At 42.0% G+C, this 26,515-nt stretch overlaps 1 protein-coding gene across 1 annotated transcript in view; it reads right to left on the bottom strand.

Moving 5' to 3' along the window:
* The window catches only part of ABCA13 (ATP binding cassette subfamily A member 13), a 503,527-nt gene that overhangs the window by 367,273 nt on the left and 109,739 nt on the right, over positions 1-26,515 (bottom strand). The window contains exons 20-25 of the mRNA XM_033192140.1: positions 25,681-25,799; positions 18,245-18,408; positions 16,893-16,972; positions 15,726-15,847; positions 3,887-4,081; positions 831-995 (exon numbers count right to left, since the gene is read on the bottom strand). Coding sequence (XP_033048031.1) covers positions 831-995; positions 3,887-4,081; positions 15,726-15,847; positions 16,893-16,972; positions 18,245-18,408; positions 25,681-25,799 — 845 coding nt within the window. The remainder of the gene's footprint in view (positions 1-830; positions 996-3,886; positions 4,082-15,725; positions 15,848-16,892; positions 16,973-18,244; positions 18,409-25,680; positions 25,800-26,515) is intronic.

The raw sequence follows: 26,515 nt of genomic DNA, 5'->3' as shown, positions 1-26,515 counted from the left end.
TTTGAAACACTACGGTAATTTTTCTGGCCAACATAACTGGTAGAAGAAGGAAATGTCATACCTACACATAAACACACACACACACACACACACACAAGTCCTTACTATTTGTGCAGTAATAAATTATTAATCCATAAAATATCACTAATTCAGACTAATTACTAGTCTTAATGTGTGTCTATGCTACCAAGATATCCAGATATTTTATAGCTATACAAATTATCTATCACATGATGGACTTACAATATGTCTCCATGGCAGCTCTGAGAACATTGTTATCTTGCTCCTCATTCTGCACCTCCAGCCCTAAAAATTCCACACTCCTCCTCATTTGTGCCCAGTCAGTTCCATCCCAGGCAAAGAGAGTTCAAGCAAAACCTAATATCAAGCCACTAAACTAAATCAAGTTTGTGTTTGCATTTGCAATAAACGATTCGTACTTTGTAAACCAATTATTTATAAGGAAATAAATGTTTTAAGGTTTTTGAAAGCAATTTGCTCTCTGAATTAAGTTAAACAGGCCCTTGAAATCTCATCTGTGCAATAATTGAGTTAGTAATTTCTTACTTCATAGATAATGCATGTACTATCCCAATCTCCACACTGGCGGAATGTGGATCAACAGTGTCAGTGTCATGCAGTTTTTGGAGAGATGCCAGGCCTTATTCTATGCTGTGCTGTTGCTTCCAGAGATATGAAGAGGTACTTCCATTCCTGTATTTTGCTGTCTACTGCAAGTTTTAGATGTGGGAAGATAAAGGCAAAAAGAGGCAAACACAAAGAAGGGGCAAATCTGAATATTTCTCTAGGGACAAAGATGAAGCACACACCTGTTGAAAGTCCAGTGTTTCCAGCAAGGCAGTGATTTTAAATGTGTGAAGAAACTCAGGAAGATGCTCAAAGATGTGCTGGGCTTTGGCAAGCAAGGAGCTGAGGCTGGAAACCACATCCAACAAGGAGTTGAGCAAGTCATTTGCTACAGAAGGCATCAGAGTCTAAAGGACAAAACAAAAACAAAACAAAACAACATGAAATAACCAACACTGTATTTTTACCCTCACAAGCATCTTTTGAGCTGTGAAAACTTGTTTATTTGATGATTTTCTGTCTCGAACTTCAGAGACGCCTTTGCTGTACTATATGAAAGTCCTCTTCATTGGAGTATATATAGCTCAGGTGTTTTGGAGCACACTGAATTGCACTAGCATTGTTAAAATGTAAACTAGAAACAAATGTGATCTATCCTGAAAATTCAAATCATTTGCCAACTATTTCTTTGTATCTTTGTGGTGACCAAGGCGGAAATTTGAGAAGAGGCTCAAAATACGAGCAGTCCTTATATGTGAAGCAATTTACATTAATCTACTGCTTTACTGTATTCATAACATTCACACATCATCTCAGTCCTCCTAATACCTTGCAGATGTGCACTATAGTGTTCATTTTGTGGATGAGAAAACTGGGGCTTGAAGAGACTAAAAGTCTTCCTGAAATCTCACAGTTAGAAAAAGTTCAGGGGTGTGAATTTAACCCCAATTCTTTAAAAATGTCAGTACCCTTTGAAGCTTACTTATGCTATAACCAACTGAAATGCTCTGTATTTTACATTTTTGTGGTTTTTGGGGGTTTTTTGTTTGTTTGTTTTGTTTGTTTTGCATATTCTCAGTTCTACACTGGAAGCAGGGCAGCGCTTTTCTTCTGTCTTGATCATTTATGTAGCTACTGGGAATAAAATAGCAACAGGAAATATTAGTTGTTCGATAAATATTGGTTGGATGAACGGATAAGTGAGGAAATGCCAGGTCTTTGCACAGAGCAGGGAAAATCACAGCTAATTTCCATCGACGGTCATTTGCATACCGAATTTTCTGTTTTCCAGGCTGGGGCAGAGGAACCCAATTGCCACTGCTTCTTACTTTTGCTCATTAGTGTTCTAGCTGCTAGCTCTGCAGATGACTTCCAGGGCTCCGAGATCACAGCTCCATCCTTCACAGAGGCACACTGCTTCTAATGATGGAGCTCTGTCCGTTCATACTACAGAGACAACTCTAGCAGGAGAAATGGTGTGTAACTTTTGTCACTGTTTCTACTCATCTTTCTAATTACAGCTGCCCTTTAAAAAAGTGGCCCACAGTGACTGGTCCCTGACTTATGGTAGGGAGTGACAGGGATCCAGCGCAGCTCCAACAGACCAGATTGATGTGCCAAATTAATAGAGCAGATTGTGCTTTGCTGAAGGCTTCAGAAATTCATTGTCAGCTGAGTGAATCAGAAAGCGCATGGACTTGGGAGTGAGCTGCACCTGCATGTGACCCTCACATGGAGGTGGGGCTGCCCTAGCATCCTGAGCAATATCTCGTATTTAATCAGCTTTCATAAAGCCTTGCATATAGAAGGTACCTGAAAAACAAGTGCTGTTGTTGTTAATGATGATGTCGTTTTCACTGTGTCTGGGAGACTGAATCTAACCCACTATCTTATCCTTCAAAGGAATCTTGGTGCAGATGATGGCCCTTGTCGAAGTAATTATGTGGGCCTCTACAAGCACTTACTTCAAATCGGGGACCTTTGTGCACATAACAAAGTGGCCACTAAAGTACCATCGTGCCAATGGGAGCTCTGTTTCCCACAAAGCAAACTGCAAAGTTGGAAGAGAGGCTGTGGTGAGTAATGGCAGAGCTAAACCATAAGCATGTTAGCGAGAAATATGAATTCCACCAAGATAGAGGTGGATTTGCAAATGATGGGGACGCAAGAAATGTTTATCCTCCTCTTTATAGGTTTAAAATGTAATCGTTCTGAAAATGAATATTTGTTCTGTGTGTGTGTGTGTGTGTGTGTGTTCCAACATTTACCCCCTGGACTCTTGAAGTAATAGAAAGTAAGGAAATCATGCGTGGCTGAAATGGCAGATCTACCCTTTGCTGACTCTAAAACTGTTCTCCCGGACTCGGGGTGCCTACAGCCACCTTACCATACTACAAACCCTGCAGCCCCTCTAATGAACCCAGAGGTTATGAAATACTTTCCTAAAGGGAAAACAATGGTACTTGGAGCAAGATCAATGCCCAAGGGTAGGAGGGAAAGCTTCTGGAAAATTAAGTAAACATTCAAACAGTGGAGGCCAGAAGGAGGAGAAGCTTCTGGAAGGGGCAGCTTGAGAGCAGTGAGCTGTGGTTGGGAGCTGGGTCACCCTTACATGGGTTCTGGGCCCGTCTGGAAAGTGCTGGGCCTCCTCACTTCCCACTCTCCACTCTCTCCTGCAGACATCATCGTCCTTGGCCTCCTCCAGCCCCTCCCTGCCCTCACACTGCTGCTTGTCAGAGGATCACGGGGCAAGTACAGAGCCGGCACACACAGGGGATTGGGCTTCCTGTGCTGCCAACCCCTCCACATTCTCTCCAGGGCGGGCCCTGGCAGAGCTGGATGCTTCCCGCTGACTGACAGAACCATGGCGGGTGGAGCAGCACCTAACTTGGGCCACTCAGGAGTGGACCACGCACAATCCCAGCCTCCTCAAACATGCTCCAGGGAGGTGGCCCTTACAGAGGAGAGAACCCCTGGCATTAGGAAGCGGTGGTGTGATTTTGCAGTGGGTCCTTCCACAAGGAGCATGGAGACCACCAACAACTCTGTCCCAATTCCCTGACACCTGTCTCCAAGGGCCCCCTGAAGGGTCTCCTAAACATCCCTTTATTACAACAAAGTCTTCTTGAGCCCCACCCTGGAGTCAGCAAACAGGTGACACTAGAGGCTGGTGGAGGCCACTGCAGAGTGGCCGGGTGCTCGTCTCCCACTGCAGCACCCCCAGGACTACCCTACTTATCTGCAGCCACCACAGCAGAGTCCTGCAGAGGACCGCCCCGAGTCAGCATGCTCCCCATACCTTGTAAATGAAAGCTCGCACATCCAGGTTTTGACTCAGCAACACAATCAGAGGATACACTTTTGACCCCGGCAGGCCACAGAGTTCCTGCGTCACGATCCAAGATTTTTCCCCTTCGGGAAATGTCAGCAGGAGATGAAGGATTTCCTGATCACACTTTCCAGACAGAGCTACGGTGAGGGCACTGAAGAGAACCTGTTTGAAAGCACAGAGATCAGAAGTGAGGATACCTGCGACATCGTGTGTTTCACCACCTCAGGCCGGAGCTTCATCAGTATGGAGTCACCCAAGATTAGGTTTCCCGGCTCCGGGGACTGACCTGCAGATGCGGGGAGCCCAAACTGTGGTTCGATTCTCAACATTTTGGTGGAAATGTTTCTGAAGTGTCCACATCATTCTCTGACTTCTTATAAAATTTGCCCTCGCTTGAGGTCTTTGGATCACCCTTCTGAAACTCTGTCCCTCTGCTCTCCGCGAGGCTCACTCAAATGCCCACCAAGCCCCCAACCCTCCGACGCCACCCTCGCAGTTAGCATCTGTGTCTTGTTTGTCTGATATTAAGTCCTACCCTGGGCTTTCAGTTGATCAGCTTCCACTTTTCACTGTCATCAGTGTGAAGCTGATATTTTTTGCCTCCTTTGTTTTTAGGTTGAAAACAGGATTGCCAAGCTTGTTATATATATTTTAAAAGCAAGTAAACTCAGAAGGAGGCACTGAGGACAACTTATATTAGTCTCTGGTTTATTACTATCATGCATTGCAATTAAAGGCTTTGACACACCTCTTCATTTGGGCATGCTTTTCAGTTAAGGACATTCGTGATATACCAAATTACAAAGCAAAATAAAACAAAAAACACACTTCCTGCTACATGTTTTTGCTCCTGATGGGTATAATTGCTGTGAAAATTCAGGCCAACTGAGGCCGAAGTGCATGAACCCATGTGAATAGGAACCATGCGCACTGAATGAGAGCATGGAGAACTCAACAGATGCCATAAAATGTCCCCAAAATACATTAAGAGATAGATAATGGTGTAGTAGTCAGAGTCCTCCAGAGAAACAGAACCAACAGAATGTGTATGCATGTGTGTGTGTGTGTGTGTGTGTGTGTGTGTGTATGCAATCATGTGTCTCATGATGACAAGGATACATTTGGGAAATGCACCACTGGGTAATTTTTTAATTGTGTGAACATCATAGCATGCACTTACAGTATCTTAGAAGATACAGCCTACTACATACCTAGGCTATAGGGTATGGTCTATTGCTACTAGACTACAAACCTGTACAGTGTGTCACTGTACTGAATCCTGTAGGCAATTGTTCCACAGTGGTAAGTATTTGTGTGGCTGAACATATCTAAACATAGAAAAGGTACGGTAAAAATACAGTACTATAATCTTAAGGGACGACCATCCTATATGGGGCCCATTGTTGACCAAAAGATCGTTATCTGGTACATAATGACAAACTGCATATATGGTGGTAGTCCCATAAGATTATAATGGAGATGAAAAGTTCCTATCTTCTAGTGACATCAGCCATTGTAATGTTGTAGCCCAGTGTATTATTCAAGTGTTTGTGGCAGTGCTGGCATAAACAAACCTGCTGCACTGACATTCATAGTAAAAGTCTCACACATGTAATTATGTACAGTACATAATAGTGACAAGGGTAATAAATGACTATATTACTCGTTTATGTACTAACTGTACTATATTCTCATTATTTTAGAGTATACTCTTTCTAGTTATTAAAAACAAGTTAACTGAAAACAGCCACAGGCAAGTCCCTCCGGAGGTGTCCAGAAGAAGGCATTGTTATCACAGGAGATGACAGTTCCATGCATGTTATTGTCCCTGAAAACCTCCCAGTGGGACAAGATGTGGAGGTGGGAGACAGTAGTACTCATGATCCTCACCTCATGTAGGCCTATGCTAGACTGTGTGTTTGTGTCTTAATTTTTAACAATAGAGTTTTAAAAGTTAAAAGTAAAAAAATCTTAAAATAGAAAAAGCTTCTAGAATAAGGACATAAAGGAAAACAGTTGTACAGCTGTGCAATGTATTTGTGTTTTAATATAAGTGTTATCACTGAAGAGTCCAAAGGTTTTTTAAAATTTTAAAGTTTCGGCCAGGTGCAGTGGCTCACACCTATAATCCCAGCATTTTGGGAGGCCAAGGCAGGCAGATTGCCTCAGGTCAGGAGTTTGAGACCAGTCTGGTCAACATGGTGAAACCCTGTCTCTACTTAAAATACCAAAAAAATTAGTCAGGTGTGGTGGCGTGCACGTGTAATCCCAGCTGCTCGGAAGGCTGAGGCAGGGGAATTGCTTGAACTGAGGAGGTGGAGGTTGCAGTGAGCCAAGATCATGCCACTGCACTTCAGCCTGGGCAACAGAGCAAGACTCCATCTTAGAAAATAAAATAAAATAAAATTTATAAAGTAAAAAAAGGTATAGTAAGATAAGGTTAATCTATGATTGAAGAAAGAAATCTTTTTTTATAAATTTAGAAACACAGTATTTATTGAGTCTACAGTGCTGTACAGGCATGTCCTAGGCCTTCACATTCACTTGCCACTCACTGACTGACTCACCCAGAGCAACTTCCAGTCCTGTAGCTTTATTCCTGCCAAGTACCCCATACAGGCATACCATTTTTTAATCTTTTATACCGCATTTTTCAGTACCTTTTCTATGTTTAGAACAGGTATCGTAAAATACATTCTTGTGTTTTCTATGTTTTGATATACAAATACTTACCATGGTGTGACAATTGCCTACAGCATTCACTAGAGTAACCTCCTGTACTCTAGAGTGACATGCTGGGAAGTAATTAAGACAAATCTTCTATGGCAAATGCAGAAAGGACTCTTATTGGGCCAGCTTGGGTTGCTGCTCATGAAAAGCCAGGGCGATTCCCCTGAGTTGGGGGTTTGGATGAGGCCCATTTTCAGGGATGGTTTTATGCAAAAGCCTATTTTGTGGGATTGATCCAGGAGAGGTTCCTCTTGTGAAAGCAAAGGGTAGGTGGGTTTAGGTTTGTAGGCTAGGAGCAACAGGCCATACCATACAGCCTAGGTGTGTAATGGCTGTACCAGCTAGGTTTGTGTAAGTACCCTCTATGTAATGTTCACATAATAGTGAAATCACCTAATGATGCATTTCTCAGAATGAACCTAGTCATTAAGTGACACATAACATATATACACGGAGAGAGATTTACCTTAAGGAATTGGCTTATGCAAACGTGGGAGCTGGCAAACCCAGAATCTGCAGTGTAGGCCAGCAGACTGGGGACCCAGGAAGGAGCAGACATTGCAGCTCACATCTGCAGGCTGCCTGGAGACGGAAATTACTCTTCCTTGGGGGACTTTGTTATTTTCTTTTTGCCTTCAACTGATTGGATAAGGCTGACTCACATTATGGAGAGTAATCTTTACTCAACATCTACTGATTTAACTGTTAATGTCAACTAAAAAATACCTGCACGGGGACATTTAGAATAAAGTGTGAACAAATATCTGAGTACTGCAGCCTAACCAAGTTGACATACAAAATTAATCATCACGAATGGCTATGACACTCTACTATGCTAGTGTGCATTTTGAGTCTTTAAGAAAAAATATTAAGTATTTTCATCGCTAATTTACCATGAAGACGTTTTTTCACATAGGACTTGCATTGTGCAGACACATACTGGTGAAATTTTCCTTAATGCCACTGTTTTCAATCACGCTGTCTCTGGACAAAGGGGAAGCTCTCAGGAGGAGGTTGGGAGCAGAATATAGGCATCTACCCTTTGCTTTCACAAGAGGAGCCTCTCTTTGATCAATCCCACAAAATAGGCTTTTGCATAAAACCATCCAGAAAATGGGCCTCATCCAAACCTCCAACTCAGGGGAATCGCCCTGGCTTTTCATGGGCAGCAACCCAAGCTGGCCCGATAGGAGTCCTTTCTGCATTTGCCATAGAAGATCTGCCTTAATGACTTTCTAGCATGTCACACGGTGATCCCCATGCAAGATCATATTTAATATGTTTTTTAGAGTGTAGCCCCAGGAAAAAAAATTTGTCCTGAAATTGTTTACATCTCTTTTTACCAAATAGAGAGGATCCCACACCCTGTCATGTGGAAGCTCCACAGTCACAATGCACAGAAGCAACAGCCCCAGCAGCACATTTGCTCCCTCTCCTTTCCTGTGGTTTTCCAAACATTACTATTTATCTTTTAAAGATTGTATTGTGTTCATTGTTCCTGTTTGAGACTAGGTAGGAGGGGAGGAAGTTTAGAAAAAGAAAGACAACACTGAGTTGTGCTTGATTGAAAACATCTTGTGTGATTTCTATTCAAAGCAAAACAGGCACCTTTTATCTCAGGCTTTGCATAGGCTAATGCTGCAAATTATCAGAAACAGAATGCCAAGTTCCTGCTGATTTTCCTGTGTGTCCGTGTTTGGCTTGGAAAGCTGTAAGGGGGCTGAGGATCCAGGGCAATGCCTCTCTGCCCTGCGAGCCTGGCTCATACACACTTGGCCACTTAGATCATTATCTGGGTATTTATGTGGTTTAAAAATGACAAAGATCCTTAGGAGAGGCATTTGCATTTTTAGCAAGAGCTTTGCTTATTGGACATCTGCCGAAACCCAAATCGCATTCAGAGGAGAGCACCAGAGATGGCCTCCCTGTTGCCCAGCTGCTCACTGTAGACTCAGAGGTTGGGAAAGCATGGGAGGAAAGGCTGCCCTCAGCCCAGCTGTGACCAGAAAGGAAACACAGACAGTGATTCGAGGGAACTGGAGATGATGGGGAGAGAGATTCTGCCAAGTTAGAATTTGTAAGACAAGAAAATGAAAGGAGGGCGGGTATTTAAAAATAGACCGTATACACTTCAGAGAGGAGCAGTGTGGCTCTCTGCCATTGGAGACCCACTCGAGCTCAGAGCTGTTCACGGGATAACGAGACAAGTACAAGAGATGAGCATCAGAGGGCAGGAGAAGGCTGCGAGAACCTGTCCCGAAGGACTGAAGCCACACTGTGGCACGATGGTGGATCCTGACTCCAGCTCTTACTATCTGACTTCCTGAAAGCTGCTTAACGTCTACAAGCTTCAGTTTCTTTGTCTATACAACCAGGGATGACAATAGAAGACAAAGGACTCCAAAGTGTTGTTAGGAGAATTAAATGAGATGTAAAGCATTCAGCTCAGGGGTAGTGTATATAAGTGCTCAAAAATGACATTACTACTAAGAAGCCTATCAGTCACTACTAGCAAAAGCACAGTTTTGACTTACAGGATATTAAAGGGAAAAGATGAATAAGAATTAAGTGGGTTTATTGATTAAGGATGATGATTACACTTAAGAGAACTAATTAATTCCTTCTGGGTTTTCATATTCCTAAAAAGAACCATCTTCACACTGGAAGGGTAAAACAGGATGCCTAAGAGATCTGTGGGTAAGCATCCTGGCAGCTGGCCTCTAGGTGCCAATGGTGTCCTTGCCCAGTGAGGCAGGCATCATCTGGCTGTAGTTCCTTGTTTTCTCAATTTTTATTTTAGGTTTATGGGGTACTTGCAGGTTTATTACATGTGTAAGTTGTGTGTTGCTGAGGTTTGGTGTGTGAACCATCACATCACCCAGGTAGTGAGCATTGTGCCCAATAGGTGGTTTTTTAACCCGTTTTCCCCCTCCCATCTTCCCCATCTAGTAGTGCCCCTCTAGTAGTCCCCCATGTCTACTGTTCCATCGCTGATCATTAGAGAAATGCAAGTCAAAACCACAAGGAGATCCTATCTCACACCAGTCAGAAAGGCTATTATTAAAAAGTCAAAAAATAAAAGATGTTTGTGAGATTGTAGGAAAAGGAAACATTTATACACTGTTGGTGGGAATGTAAATTTGTTCAGCCACTGTGGAAAGCAGTGTGGGGATTTCTCAAAGAACTTAAAGCGAAACTACCATTCAGCCTGGCTGTAGCTCTTCAGTGAGGCCACGGCTGCTGCCCGGCCACCCTCTCCACCAGAACTGTCTCCATTTCCAGTTCCCTCTCTCCCTGTTTCTTCTTCATGCCTTCAGAAAGAGTGACATTTCTACTATCTACAGTTTTTAAGAAGTCATGATGGAAATAAAAACTATCCAGGTTTTATTTTGTAAAGTAGACTTTAGAAATTTCTAATAGATGATAACATCAATTCTGGAAGAATTCTGATCATGGATTATCAAAAAGATTATGTGTAAGCCCTTGAAGAAAAAGAAAATTACTGGAAACCATGTTGATACAGTCATGATCAACGAGCCATGTCAATATAAAGCCATTTTCCTTTAACGATGAAACTATTAGGCTAATAACTTACCAAGACACCCCAGACAGACCTGTTGCAACTGATTTAAGAGCCCAAACAAATAAATAGGTGTTAGGTGATACCTTCCTACACCATGGTAATCTTTCTGCACTAACAACTTGGATGAAAATATAAAAAATACTCTCATCTTTTGGTGACTGATGAAGTTGAGAGAAAAAATGATACTTTGCAAATTAAAGTATCAGAATTTGATATTAAAAAACACCTTGAAAGAACATCCAATTAACTAAAACAGCATGGTATTGGTAAAACAAACAAACAAACAACAACAAAAAAAAAAAAAACAGACACATAGACCAATGTAACTAACAGAAAATAGAGTCCAGAAATAAGGCTGTACAACTGTAACTATCTGATCTTTGACAAATCTGACAAAAACAAGCAATGGAGAAAGGATTCCTTCTTCAATAAATGGTGCTGAGATGACTGGCCAGCCATGTGCAGAAGATTGAAATTGGACTCCTTCCTTATGCTATACAAAAATCAACTCAAGATGGGTTAAAGGTTTAAATGTAAAACCCAAAACTATAAAAACTCTGGAAGACAACCTAGGTAATACTATTCTGGACATAGGAATGGGCGAAGATTTCATGATGAAGATGCCAGAAGCAATCTCAAGAAAAGCAAAAATTGAAAAATGGGACCTGATTAAACTAAAGAGCTTATGCACAGCAAAAGAAACTATCAATAGAGTAAACAGACAATCTACAGAATGGGAGGTTTTGCAAACTATGCATCTGACAAAGGTCTAATACTGAGTATCTATAAAGAACTTAAAAAATTTTACAAGAAGAAAAGCCTCATTAAAAAGTGGGCAAAGGACATGAACAGATACTTTTCAGAAGAAAACATACATGCAGCCAACAAGCATATGAAAAAAATCTCGATAATAGTGATCATTAGAGACATGCAAATCAAAACCACAGTAAGATACCATCTCACATCAATTAGAATGATTATTATAAAAAGTCAAAAAAGTAACCGATTCTGGCGAGGTTGCAGAGAAAAGGGAATATTTATACACTCCTGGTGAGAATGTAAATTAGTTCAACCATTGTGGAAACCGGTGAGGCGATTCCTCAAAGAACTAAAAAGAGAATTACCATTTGATCCATTATTGGGTGTATACCCAAAGGACTATAAATCACTCTACCATAAAGATACCTGCACATGTATGTTCATTGCAACACTATTCACAATAGCAAAGACATGAAACCAACCTAAATGTCCATCAAGGGCAAACTGGATAAAGAAAATGTGGTACATATACACCATGGAATACTATGCAGCCATAAAAAGAACAAGGTCATGTCCTTTGGAGGGACATGGATGGAGCTGGAGGCCATTATCCTCAGCAAACTAATACAGGAACAGAAAGTCAAATACCGCAAATTCTCACTTATAAGATGGAGCTAAATAATGAGAACACATGGATACAAAGAGGGGAACAAAGTACACTGGGGCCTACTTGAGGATGGAGGTTGGAAGGAGGGAGAGTATCAGAAAAAATAATTATTGGATACTAGGCTTAATACCTGGGTGATGAAATAATCTGAGCTACAAACCCCCTGACATGAGTTTACCTGTATAACAAACCTGCACATGCACCCCAAGCCTAAGATAAAAGTTTGCTTTTTAAAAATAAAAAGGAAAAAATATTTTGCCAAAACTAGCAAGAAGCATTTTTGCAGAGATCAATGCCAATTGGGGAATTAAGTTTTAAAAATATTTACAGAAGTGCAAGTAGGAGAAGAGGAAACCCATCGGCAAGCAGTAATTTTCTTAGAACTATTAATTTATAATACATTGAAACAATAACATCATGTGATGGAAGAATAACACAGTTTGAGTTCAAAGACCTGGGTTTGATTTCAGGCCCTCTCCCAGCTGTGACTTCCACAGCACCACATTCATCTGTGAAAGAAGAGAAATGCCCTGCTCAGAGGGAGTTAAATGAGACACAAATGCCCTCAGCACAATATTCATTTCTCAGAATTCTTAATGAGCAAATAAGGTAATGTGGCTTTCATAAACCTAAGAAACGCTAGCTGAGTTAATGGAAGGAGAGGAGCTAGAATTTCACTTCATTTTAGTGAATGTTTAATGAGAACCTACCATATTTACTGAGAATACTCTGGTAGAACAACAAATCAAAGAAGAGAAAAGCCCTGCTCTGAGAGTACCAGAGAACGAGATGGTGGTGGATGGGTGTGTGCACTTCATTCTGGGAACCCTGGATTACAAGGACCATAAACCCAAACGTCATGATGTGCTGACAGAGCCAGACAAGCGGTCTAGGGCATAGGAAGGACTCTCTCTAGAATGAAACGCTGCACATAACAGATGGTGTCTTCCAGGAAACTTCAGGGCAAACTTCTCATGATCCCAGGAACCCATAACTCTAGTCACACATTAATTACTTTTTGTCTTCAGAGAAAGGAGAAAAAAAAAAAAAAACAGAATAAGCAGATTTTGACCAGTGTCTGCTCTGAAATGAGTTTCACCAAGAACTATCTGTTGAAGCTTTTCAGGAAACAAACTTCATGTATTAAAACAAAGGCAATGTGTAATGTTTCCAAACTCCTAAGAGGAATCTCTCCCTCCCCATAAGTTGTGCCCAGCAGCTCTGTTAATGACGCAACCAACAGAACCAGCCCCCAGGACCAGCCCCAAGTGAGAAAAGGAAATTTGACCAGATTCACTAAACTCAATCATTTCTGCTCAAAAGAAACAGAAAAAAAAAATCAGAATACCATTCCATTTGAAGGAGCCTCTCAGAAGAGATCGGAACTTTCAGGGGAAGCCCTCTCCCTTCCCCCTTAAGATTTGTGGGGCGGGCAGAACAAATCCACTGAGGATTGTGAAAAAGTATTCCTCTTCCAAGCAAAAGTCCTCTGAACGCTGCCCAATTGTTTAGCACAGAAAATAAAGGGGCAGAAGGCCGACTTGATTGCTGTCTCAATCTATTTGGGTCCTAACACTTTGACCTCATTGTTAATTTTAAAATAATAAAAATTTGGCCCAACACAAGGAAGGAAGTCATTGTTGATTCGAATGTGTGCCTAAAACATGGGAACACAGCATGAAGTGGTTGGGTGCTTCACAGGGCAGATGGACAGGATCCAAGCCCAGGACAGAAGGCTGGGCTAGATGGGCTCCAGTGTCCAGCAAGCCCCTGTGATTTGTGGTTTTAATTGGGTGATGCTGATATAAGAGAATGGAGCTCTGCAAGAAAAAGGAAATTCCCATAGGTGGGTGCCCATGGCAGGTTCTCTGCAGCCAGGGAAGAGGGCAGGAAAGAAAAATGAGATGATATCCATTCATCTGCTGCCTTTCCCTCCTTCTGCTCACTCCTGCCTCTGGTCTTTTGATAGGAATGTCCCCAGCTCTGTGACTCTCACATAACTCATTATATGTTCATCATCATTCCAGTCTGACGTCCATCTTCACTGATTCAGGGAGGCTTCCAGGGACCACCTGTCCTCATTGTTGTGTTCTATTTGCATCATAGAACTTTCTGGTCTCTTAACACCAATCTTCATTTGTTTGCATATTACCTGTGTCATCCCCCCATAGATCATTGGCTCCCTTGGAGCACGGACTTTGAGCCCAAATTTTTGGGACCATTCCTGTCATGCAGAAACATCCTAAGTGAATAAAGGAAGAAATGAATGAATGAATATTTCTGCAATTTTGCCAGGGCTTTAACACCACAGCAAAGTATTCCCTGCAGGCCACCAACAACCTGGACTAAGAATCTGATGTGATTATTTGCAAACTGACTAAAGCTATGGTAGGGAAGCCCAGGAAGAAAGACAAGAAAAGGATACTCGAAATAATATGGTGCTACTGAAAACCTGCCAATCTAGAAAAAACAAATATCCAAAGTATCACCTCCTAACCTAACATGAATTCCTTGCCTAGGATCTGTAGATACATGTGAATTTATGGATATACTTAACCATCAAAGCAAATAATCTCATTACTTATTTGAAATGCAAGAACGCAGCTTTTTAAATACTCCTCCCAATTACTTAACTGTCCAGCTGTTTAGGAGGTCTTAATGATTCATACTGACAAAGAGGTAGAGAAAGATACACAGAGTGCAAGAAAAGCACTGCAAAACCATCTACACAAGACAATACCACATTATCACAGGCGCCTTCTCTGTGCACAGCCCTCCCATAATAGAACAGCAGTGACACCCAGTGGCCACTTGTTTCATCAGGCAGTGGTCATCAAAAATAGTTGAGCCCAAACCCAAAAAGTATCATAAAACTGAATTTGAAAGGGACCCCAAAAGTTAGCTAATCTGACCCTGGTCTTAAAACATTCCCAGGTAGCTACTCCAATTACTCCAGCCACTGCTTCTTTCCCCAGTTACTCGTTTCAATAACTAAAGATTTTAAACCAAAAATCTTCATTGTTTCTCTGTGAGGTAGGCAAGAGACAATTTCAGCACTGTCCCTTGCTTTCCTTGGCTCTTGCATGTTTAATAAGCTGAATTTGACATTTTTTCCTTAAGATAAGTACTAAGTGCCTTATTATAAGTAACTTGGTGACACTGTCATTTGAATTTTGGTTTCCCAGCTTCTAATCTCTTTTTAATTTAGATTAATTCATTAGTCTACCCGTCAAGCTTGCAATAAGCCCCAATTAACCAGAATTGACATGAAATTAAATGTGTGTTGGGGCCCAGTTGATGGTCAATTGCAATGTTCACTTATGAGTCAGCTCCACGGTTACTACTTCTGGAAGGTTCTCTGTACAGGAAGGTAAAACCCCAACTAGAAGTGCTGAAAGCTGTCTCAGAAAATCTCCTGCTAAGGATCCAGGTGATATCTGCTGTGGACAACATGAAATGTCCCCGTTCCCCTTTTCCACAGATAAACCATACGCCATGTGGCCCATATGTCACTTATTCCTTGGTTTGTTGCAATAGCTCTTTGATTGTTTTATCACATTTTTCAGCTTGGAGATGACACTGCCTGCCATTACCCATTTGCTTTCACAGTGATTCACTATGGTAGCACACAGTCAGACTGCGCCCAGTCACTCTCCACTCAGAGGAAGTCATAGTCGATTCTTAGATATTTTTAGCTCTTTTTGGTTTTGGGTATTTTAAGAATTTTGCAACACCTGCTGAACCAAGCAGAGACTCTTCCCAGGTGTCTTGCATCAGGGCTGGGAATCAACTGAATAAATAATCACCAACTTTGTTCTAACTTCAAATAAAGAAAATATTATGGAATTAAAAACCCTAAGATTTTGGCATGGGACAATGACACCCTTTGGTTCCTTGCTTGTTCTTTTGTCTCCTTTCTGCCTCCAATTATATCATTCGTGCAGCAACCCACTCCACTAGCCAAAGGAGAGGAAGGGAAGAAGGAAGAAAGGACAACACAGTGCCAGTAACTTCAGGCTAAGGCTCCTCCCAAGAGCAAAACAGACAGACAAGAAGCAGCACCACACCTTGGAGTGGGAAATATTTGCTTCTAGAATGCTATGGACAGTCTCATTTGAGATGTGAATGGAAGAGCGAAGCTCCTCAGTCAACTTGGTGATATTCTTCATCAAATCTTTTATTTTCACATCTGCAAAGTAAGGAAAATAAGAAATTTGTGTAATAAAGGTTTAGGTCATTACTGACTGCAAAAACAAAATTTGATATTACAACCTGGCTAGGATAGTTTCTTTCATGCCATTCAACCCATAAATCACTAAATAAAGTCATACCTTACTCCCCCAGAAATAACTTAAATAATTTGTATGACAATAAACCAAAATGCCAGGTTCTGTGGTATTTTCTGGTTACTGGTCTACTCTCTCTAAAGCCTGAATGTTTCAAGAACATTTACTTTAGAAAGAACTTCTTCTGGCCGGGTGCGGTGGCTCACACCTGTAATCCCAGCACTTTGGGAGGCCGAGGTGGGCAGATCACAAGGTCAGGAGTTCGAGACCAACCTGACCAAAGTGTTGAAACCCTGTCTCTACTAAAAATACAACAACAACAAAAAAATAGCTGGGCATGGTGGCACATGCCTGTAATCCCAGTTACTAAGGAGGCTGAGGCAGGAGAATAGCTTGAACCCAGGAGGCGGAGGTTGCAGTGAGCTGAGATCATGCCACTGCACTCCAGCCTGGGTGACAGAGTGAGACTAAAAAATTAAAAAAAAAAGAAAGAGCTTCTTCTTAGGGAGCAGTGATCAAGTGCTATAGGAAACTCACTTGTATACATGCATCTACTCATCTCACTTTTTTAACGAGAGGGGTCATTTAAGTATTTGCCAGAATTCTTCAGACATGGCATATTGATGCTACAAGAAACTTCATGAGTTGATAGAGTGAACAGCCAAGGAAACAGAGACACACAGGCATCAATTGCTTGTCCAAGGGGGCAAGGCCAGAGCAAAATCCAGACCACAGAAGCTTCTCTTTGTTCCTCTGCTTCAGTGTGGTACCCTAGGATTTCAGGACTTTCTTTATAAATGCCAAATACATCAGACCAGCCAAGTTCTAAATGATTATGTATCACATATAGCACCAATTTTCTGTTGTATGTTTTATTTTAATAATATATTTGTATGAGAAACTAAATTTAATTTTTAATCAAGCAAACTTGGAAAACCACAAACTTACCCTCAGTTACTGTGAAATTGCTGAGAAAAGTCATGATGGGATTCCCTGATGACCAAGTTTCCTCGAGGCTTTTGGCCAACCTAAAATGGCAGAAAATTAAAGCTAAATTAGGCAAGATAAAACATCAGAAACAATGTTGGAATGAATAATACTGCCTCAGCTCCCAGGAGATGGGCTGGATAACAAGATCACATTTCCATAAAATTCCTCCAACAATTAGACGCACATGTCTCCCGACACCATCTGTATGTGAATATCCATTAATACTACCCACACTCCAGTATTTCTTTCTCAGAGCTCCTGCCAAGCGAGATGAACCAGGGGAATAAGGATGCATAATAAATGGCTTTTTGCAACTGTGAAAAGAATAAATAGGATAGATCATGGAATGTATGGGAAATTAGGATAGCCAGGGTCAGATGAACATAATTCTTTCGATGAAAAAGTCATTTGTTGCCACCGGGCGCGGTGGCTCACGCCTGCCATCCCAGCACTTTGGGAGGCCAAAGCGGGCAGATCACGAGGTCAGGAGATCGAGACTATCCTGGTTAACACGGTGAAACCCCATCTCTACTAAAAATACAAAAACAAAATTAGCTGGGCAGGGTGGTAGGGCCTGTAGTCCCAGCCATTCAGGAGGCTGAGGAGGGAGAATGGCGTGAACCCAGGAGGCGGAACTTGCAGTGAGCCCAGATAGTGCCACTGTACTCCAGCCTGGGTGACAGAGCAAGACTCTGTCTCAAAAAAAAAAAAAAGAAAAGAAAAGAAAAGAAAAATATTTGCCTGCTCATACAGAAATTATTTATTTATTTATGAGACAGGCCTTTTATCTGTCAGCCAAGCTGGAGTGCAGTAGCACAATCACTGCTCACTGCAGCCTCAAACTCCTGGGGTCAAGTAACCCTCCTGCCTCAGCCTCCTATGTGGTTGGGATCAAAAATGCACTGCACCAAATCCTGCTCATTTTTTTGTTATTGTTGCTTTTACTTTTTAGAGACAAGGTCTTGCTATGTTGCCCAGGTTGGTCTCAAATTTGTAGCCTCAAGCGATTCTCTCACATCAGCCTCCCATTAGATGGGATTACAGGCATTTGCCACCAAGCGTTGTGGATTACATTCTTTTATCTAATATCTTGGTCGCCAATAAAGTTAGCCATCTGATTAATGCTGCTGTTACATTTTACCACTCAAAAATTGTCATGGAAAACTTTGATGTTTGGAGAATACGTATTAATATGTACATTAAGAGTATGTTGTACAGACTACTGTCTGAAATTCACATTTTAAAAGTGCTAGACATCCTCTCTACGAATGGAAGTACTGGGGAGGGCATGAAAGAATATCAGAGCGTACATGTGCAAGTGCTGCTGCACTGTCTCCAGCCTCGGCTGGCATGTGCAGTCCTGGTCAGTGGCATTTTCCAAGCTGCTCTTGAAGCTTTCCAACGTGCTAGAAAGATTCTTGCCAAGACTTTCACAGTTTAGCTGATTGGGCAAGGACCATATCTTTTCAATTTCCTAGAAAACATAGCAATGATATAGGTTAGAAACACACATACTTACTTGTAAGATTTTAGTTTATTCTTATTAGTCTCAGGAAACACAGAGAACAAGCAATCATGTCAGTTGCTTCTGTGCATTCCACAGTAGGAGAAAGAGCCCTTGGCTGTGGAAATACAGAAGCCCAAATTTTACTCACGGCTCTGCTGCTAGCCAGCCAGGCAAGACAGCATGTTCTTGAACATATAGCAGAGAACACGCAATTCTCCACCAAATGGCCTGGCTCTTAACTTCCCGAAGCTCTGTTCTTAGGAACACACACAATTCAATAGCAGAAAAACAAATAAATCAATTTTTAAAAAGGCCAAAGAAGCTGAACAGACGTTATCCAAAGACATAAAGATGGCAAACAGGTGAAAGAAAAGGTGCTCAACTTCACTCATCATCAGGAAAATGCAAATCAACCACAGTGAGCTATTACCTCATACCTGTTAGGATGGCTGTTACCAAAAAGACAAGAAATAACGAGTTGGTGAAGGTGTGCAGGAAAGGGAAACCTTGTGCCCTGTTGGTGGAAATGTAAACTGCTACAGCCATTATGGAAAACAGTATGAAGATTTCTCAAAATATTAAAAATAGAACTACCATATGATCCAGAAATCCCACTTCTGGGTATAAAGCCAAAGGAAATGAAATTACATCCCAAAGAGATATTTACATTATTCACAAAAGCCAAGATATAGAATCAGCCAAAATGTTTCTAAAGAGATGAATGAATAGAGAAAATGTGACATTACATACAATAAAATATTATTCAGCCATAAAAAGAAGGAAATTATGCCATTGGCAGCAATACGCATGAACCCAGAAGATGTGCTAAGTGACATAAGTCAGCCACAAAAAGAAAACTACTACACAATCTCATTTACATGTAAAGTCAAACTTTTTAAAAGTCAAACCCATAGAAACAAAGCATAGAGTCATGGTTACCAGGAATGAACGTGAGAGGAATGAAGATGTTGGTCAAAGGGTATAAAGTTGCAGTTACGTAGAATGGGCACATCTAGAGAAGTAATATACAGCATGAGAATTATAGTTGCTAATATTGTATTACATACTGAAGCTTGCTAAGAAAGTAGATTTTAGGTGCTCTTAACGCACACGCACGACACACAAAGATACCTCTGAGATGACAGATATGCTCATTTGTTTGTAGTAATCATGTCACTCTGTGTGTTTATCTAAACATTGTGTTGTACGTTTTAAATATATACTACTAAAAATAAATATGAAAATAAAAAAATTTTAAAGAAAATTTAGGCTTTTCAAAATTCACAGCCACAAACACAATGATTAGAAAGAAATCATATGTGGCTATTCACATGTGAGGTGGATAAAACCTGGATTTGCCCTGCTCTGAAGGTCAGCAGTGCAGTCTGGGAGGCTCCTGTTCTGCCCGCTGTAGGTGGAGAGGCTCCTGAGACTCTGAGGAACATCTGGAAAGACTCTAGAAGTAGGTCCCCACCCTCTGTATCTCCAGCCCCCACCTCTAAGATTTCATGGACATCTTATCAGTATCTTCCTGGAAACAATCAGTTTTTTAAAAGACCAATCATTTTGCCAAAAAAGAAAACCTTTAGAGTAATACCTACTAATTGACAACATGCAAAACACTTACCATATGTGGAATTAAATGACAAATATAGGTAATTTAAAATTTAAAACAACCTGAAAAATACCACAAACATATAATGTTTATGTCTATAAACATACACATGAATCTATACACTTTCCCTAGACACAGCTATTCTACTATAAGTACTTTATTTTACATCATCAGAATTTATTTGCTTCATCACATTTTATTTATATCACTATATTCTTACTGATATTGGAAGCCTAGTTCCATGTTGCACCAATTATGGGAAGGTATCATATGTAGGTCAACACTTAGATAATATTTCTGTCGAAATAAAACTTCAAATTTTTTTTTCAAAACCACTGTCAGTTTCTCTTGCAAAGAAAAATCATGAACCATTCAATGGACCAAAGGGAGCTAACAAATATATGTTCCAAGGAAATGTGAACACTGCTGAAAAGTCAAGGTTGGGAGCTGAGCTCTGGAGGCCGCCCCGAGATGGAGCCCCCAGCAAGCTGAGGTAGTAGATTTAGTAGCGGAGTGAAGACTTCTCAGGAACTCATGAGCATTAATCTGTGATCAGCGCACTCATGCCACTGTCACCACCACCTCAACCAAACCTCAAAATCTCACTGTGGGGGGAACTAAATCAGCCAATAGATTATTACAAAGCATGCAACTTCTTGACTCCAATTCATCTATTATTGTCATTCATTTTATAAGTTTCTTTTTTTCCCAAGTGATTTGGGAGTGGAACTTGAACAGAAATCTTATAGGACTATTCATTCATTCATTCAACAAATACTTATGGAGCACCTGCCAAGTGCCAGGCCCAAGATAGGTGCTGGACTGAGAGTTGTGAACACAGGAGACAAAACTCCTTCCTCCATGAGGTTCACACTCCAGTGCAGGAACACTACCCACAGACAGCCACAGGGGCAAACGGGTCAGCATGTCACAGGTGACCTGGAGGAAAATAAGGTGGGGGTTGGGGCAGTGCTGGAGGTGCAAGACGAAGGACTTCTTAGCATCAGTAGGGAAGCACTCTGCAGGTGAGGAAGCAGCAGATGCAAAGGCTCTGAGCTGGGTGCAAAGGAGCCAGCGAAGTGGAGAAGAGAGTGCCTGGGAGGGCAGAGGGAGGGATGTGCTACCCAGACAGCAGGACCTAGCAGTGGCCTCCCTTAGAAATCAGACATTTAATTCCAAATAAGACTGGAAGACACTGGGCACTCTCAGCAAAGGAGTAACACCGTCTGATGATGTTTTGGAAGGATCACTCTGGCTACTGCATTAGGGATGGAGGCAAGGGGAGGAGGAAGGGAGAGCTAGTTCGGATCAGAAAGGTGCTGGTGGAGGTGGTGGAACATGGCCAGATCATGGAAACATTTGGAAGGTAGAAGGGAGAGTTTTCTAACTGAAAAAAAAAGAAAGAAAGAAAGACTAAACAAGTATGCCAGCGTTGTTGTCCCTGGCATCTGAGGGAAAGAATACCAGGGGAAGGAAAAATTACATGGAAAGATGAAGAGGTTTTTTTTGTTTTTTTTTCACATGAGTAGAGTTGAGTAGAGTTTCACATGAGTAGAGTTTGACATCTGAAAGGGAATGCAACTGAACACAGGAGCGTGAAGGTCAGGGGAGGTATTGGCTGGAGAAGGAAATTTGGAAGTTGTCAGGAAGTAATTGGGGTTTTTAGGTTGCAAATGAATCTGGATAAGATTAGCTAGCATGTGAGCATAGACTGAGAAAAGAAAGAGTCTGGACACAGCCTGGGTCCTTCTGCCACATAGAGGAGCCAGGCGTGGAATTGGAGACAGCTGGTGAAGGATGCAAGAGGAGCCCAGGGAAAGTCCTGGGAGCTGAGCGACGTGGGGCTGGGCGAGGCGGAGTCTGTGTCAATGCCTGGCTCAGATAGGGAGGAGAGGAGTGAGACTCCGCATATGGAGGTTGAGGGGCTGGGCAGGTGGAGTGGTGTCTGCTGTCTATGTTAGCCGCACCCGGCCCATCTGGTTCAACTTTTACGTAACGAAGTTGTGAGTTTTTTTCAGTTGCCATGGTCCCTCAGGTCACATAACCCAAGCATGCCCAGATGAACCAGTATGCAACCACAGCGGGAACCGGAGTGCTCGGACTGAGGAGCGGGGACTGAATTAAGAAGCGGACACTGCATGCCAGGATCCAGGATCCAATTGCATTGAGCTCTGGCATCACCCAGGGCAGGATCTAGTCAATCAGATCCTCATTACACGATGTTGATAAAACCTAACCCAGTCCCCAGCTCAGAGACACTACTTTGGGAACCATCCCTGGTGTTGTGCTTACTTAAATCTCATTGTTAAATCCTCCGCGGTTGTGGTCATTGAGTTGATACCTGCCAAGCAACTGAACCCCTGCATTGTGTGAGTAACACTTGAAGGAGTCTGACAGGAAGCGGTCAGCTCAAGCCAGTCTCCATTTTCTACCATGTGGCAGCGCTCAAGGATACAGACTTCTTTCCTTTCTTCACTTAAGTTTCCGCGGCCTGCTCTATCTCAGGAGACACAGCCTCCTCTGGCCCTCCCTCACCCACTGCCCCTAATGTGCACAGACCCCATTTGTTATCTGAATGTAACCACAGCAAAGCAGAAAGGAAAAGGATGGCAGCAAACTCAGGCAGAGCATCTGCAAGGCAGAGAGATGTCTAGGTCCAGCCTCAAGACTCCAAGCTACATGCACATTTCTAATAACATGCATAGAAGCCCTTGGACTTTCACATTCTGCATTTTGTTTTGTTTTGTTTTGTTTTGTTTTTTCTGAGCGTGAAGTTCTCTAAACCTTCTCCAATTCTCTCACCCAAGCATTTCACAGGCTCGGTGTTCTTCTTGCTCCAAAGAGATCCCTTTTTGTAGCATACCAATGCACAGATACAACTAGGTCAGAACAATAGATATAGGTGAATATCCCTTTAGGGACCAACTCACTCTTGAGAACATAGATTGAATTAAACCCATTGTATGAGGGCTCTACCATGGAGTATTCCCTTATAGCAAAGAACCTCTAGTTCATAATTTGTAACTGCATGCAAATTAATTTTCATTCAATGCATTTATAATGTTCCTGCTATGGATGTTATTCTTAAATTTAACAAAATAATAATTTTGACATACAGGGGATTATAAAGTAGCAAAGTGCACATTCTACCCCAGTAGCAAGGACTACTGGAAGAAAAATTCCAAGTTTCTTCAGCACAGGTGTACCAGGCTCCAGGTAAGGAGAAGCATCTACGACAAAGGTTGAGATTGACATTCATCAGGCTATACTTTTGGGATCTGGTAAAACCACCATGTGTAAAAGACAACACCTATCAGACTCTCCTTCTCTGGCTAGATCAGGCCTGGAATCAGGAAATAGGGGATAAATGTGCACAGGTGGACCCAAAGGTCTAGATCTAAACAGGCAGTAGGAAGCCCCCACCCAACCTGAAGTTCCAGCCACATTCTCCAACTCAGCTTATCCCAGGAGATACAGTGGGCACTTGCTGTCATATCTGAAATTTAATTTCTGCTGCCCATTCGTCTCTTTACTGCTGCTTTTTACTGTTTGGAACAAAGGGTGGAAGAGGGTAAGGAGTTGACAGCCCCAAAACTTTTGTCATATCGATTTGATCAGCCAAAACTTTCTCTTCCAATGGGAATTCCATGTTGCTACTGAGAAACCTATATTTAAAATAATTATTTAGATATTGAAAACTAACAAATGGCATTGTGCTCTTGGCCCACCTCTGTTGGGCACTTCATATCCCACAGCCTGAAAAAGATTCATATTTCTAAAAGTCTCACATACTTGAAGCCCTTGACCCACAGACCCATCCTAAAAGCTTTGCATCCTGAGGTAAGCAACATACTATTTTTGTCATTAAAGACAGGAACTTCTGCTCTTCAGCAAAACTAACTCAACTGTTACCAGCCAGACTTGTTGACAATCATATAACAATTTGAACTATAAATACAGTCTTTGGGTCAGTTGCTTTGAAAGCTGGAGTCTCTTGACTATTTTATTATTATAACCTTCACTCACCACTAAAAAATTGTCTGTATACGAGGGGCCAGGCATGGTGGCTCACGCCTGTAATCCCAACACTTTGGGAGGCCAAGGTGGGCAGATCACGAGGTCAGGAGTTCGAGACCAGCCTGGCCTACATGGTGAAACCCTGTCTCTACTAAAAATACAAAAATTAGCCTGGTGTGGTGGCAGGCATCTATAATCCCAGCTACTGGGGAGGCTAAGGCAGGAGAATTGCTTGAATCAGGGAGGCAGAGGTTGCAGTGAGCTGAGATTACACCATTTCACTCCAGCCCAGGCAACAGTACAAGACTCCATGTCAAAAAAAAAATTGTCTCTGAGGATTTTTTTTTTCTGTATCCACATTTAATATCTGACAAAGATCTGCACAACCTGGAAATAAGAATTTGATCTTCTAAATAAATCAATGTGAATATGGGGTTGTAGAGTCAGTCATTGCTAGGGACTGCTCAGGGCTTCCTGCTGACATGCGCAACTCCTCCAAAGGCCACAAGACATTGATTAGGGACCAGCAGCTCTCACTCCCTCCTGACACTTCACCAAGACATGGCATTCTACACCCTTGCTATGCTGTGGGAGTCTGGCATGGCTATCTCTCATCTCTCTCGGCATCATCTATTTCTCTGCTTTCTGTGACAATCTCATGCTCACAGACATATGCATCACAAAAGCAAGAAATAACATTCAGAACCAGACCTAGAAGAAAGACAGGTCTTCGCTGCATTGTTGGAAAGACATCACCACTGTCCAAGCTTGTCGGGAAGATCAGGCCTGCCTAGGGGCCCAGGGGTCTTTAATTCTAGGACAAAGGAGTGGGCCCCAAATAGAAGTCACATTCTCTGACTTAGCTGTAGTTGGATACCCTACATGGGAGCCTATTGGGCATGTGTCCAATTTAATAAAAAGGAAACTGCTATGCTGGTTCCCATTCAGCCATCAATTTTTGGTACTAGCCGGTGTAGTCAATTAGTTAGAGCCAGTGCTGGGTTGGTAAATATTTAAAAACTAACTCTCCAGAAAAAAAAAAAATCTGATTTGGAGCACTTGCCAATTTCCATGGTGCAAATGCCCCCGCATGGCCCAGTTCAAGCTGCCACCATAACGTCACTAAACATAGAGATGGGAAAAACTGCACTTAGCACAAGACTGCATAGTATTTCCATCATGTGGATACAACAAAAGCAAATCATCTCGGGAAGATAGATAACAGCAAAACATACTAAAATAATTAGGAAGTGAGGAATCTTGAGTAATTATTTCTTATGTTTCTAACATGATTTATTTCATCATAAGTTTATGTAATTTATTTATTATGACGAGATCTATGTTTAACAATCAGCTTGCAAAATTCCCGAAAATTTAACAATCAGCTCTCATAAATCAATGCCACTCAACCCCAGCACACCACTGGGAGAGGTCAAGAGGGAGGAAGGGTGAGCAGTCATTCTGCAAGCCCGACTTGCAACAAGACTGTGTGTGACACCGTTGCTGTAGTTATAAGAGCCAAGCAGCAAGATTTGAATAACTTGACTGCCTTGCAAGGGCCAATAGTCATGAACATGAAATTCTCTGAAATATTAAAGATGACAAACCTGGAAATGGTCCTGCGCCAAAGTGACTCCTTGTATAGCAGATAAAATGAGATGCCTTATCCCACTTTGCTTGCAACTCAGAGTAGCACACAAAATGTCCTTGGTCCAGGAAGGGTTTTCTGCCAGAGGAAACACACAGAGAAATAAATAATAGACAGTCCTCTCCTGAACTAGCCACTCTCACAAAATCACTTTTTAAAGATTCAAAGTGATACAAATTCCTAAACATTCCTTAAATCATCAAGATGAACATTCAGATGATGAGGGTAAAGCTGTGCCTTTTGAGTTCCAAAGGTAATAAAATAAAGATTTTGTTTTTCTTGGCCTAATTGATTTTGTAAATATTAATTTTCTCTACGTCCCCAAAGTGGCTCCTTTCCCTGTATCCCCTACAAGTGGGGTACTCATTCACCCCAGTTTGCCCAGGACAGACTTGCTTTTCACTTATTCTTGCGTCGTTATGAACGGTGCCCTCTTGTCATTCTCAAAAGTGCCCCCGTTTGAAGGATGGATTACACACTATGTGTGGTCTTCTCCATGCCCCATGCCTCACAAGTCACTTCCTGGAAGCCAGTCATGACTCTCCTCCCCCTGGTCCTCATAGCCAACCAACCTCCCCATCTGCTCAGGGTGACCTCCCAATGTCTCTCCATCTGTGCGTCTGTCCAGCACCCATAGATCACGCCCAGGAAACCGCTATGCTCTTAACAGTCCCACCCCCACCTCACCCTTCCAATCTGCCTTATGCTTTGAGCCACAGGGCTCTTCCTCAAAGGAGATCCCCCACTACAGGAATCTGTGCAAAGGCTCCACGTTGCATCCAACGTCTTTCCAA

This window comes from Trachypithecus francoisi, unplaced genomic scaffold (assembly GCF_009764315.1).
Source record: "Trachypithecus francoisi isolate TF-2019V2 unplaced genomic scaffold, Tfra_2.0 Lachesis_group4, whole genome shotgun sequence".
NCBI classification, from domain to species: domain Eukaryota; kingdom Metazoa; phylum Chordata; class Mammalia; order Primates; family Cercopithecidae; genus Trachypithecus; species Trachypithecus francoisi.
This window is presented reverse-complemented; position numbering and strand designations above follow the sequence as displayed.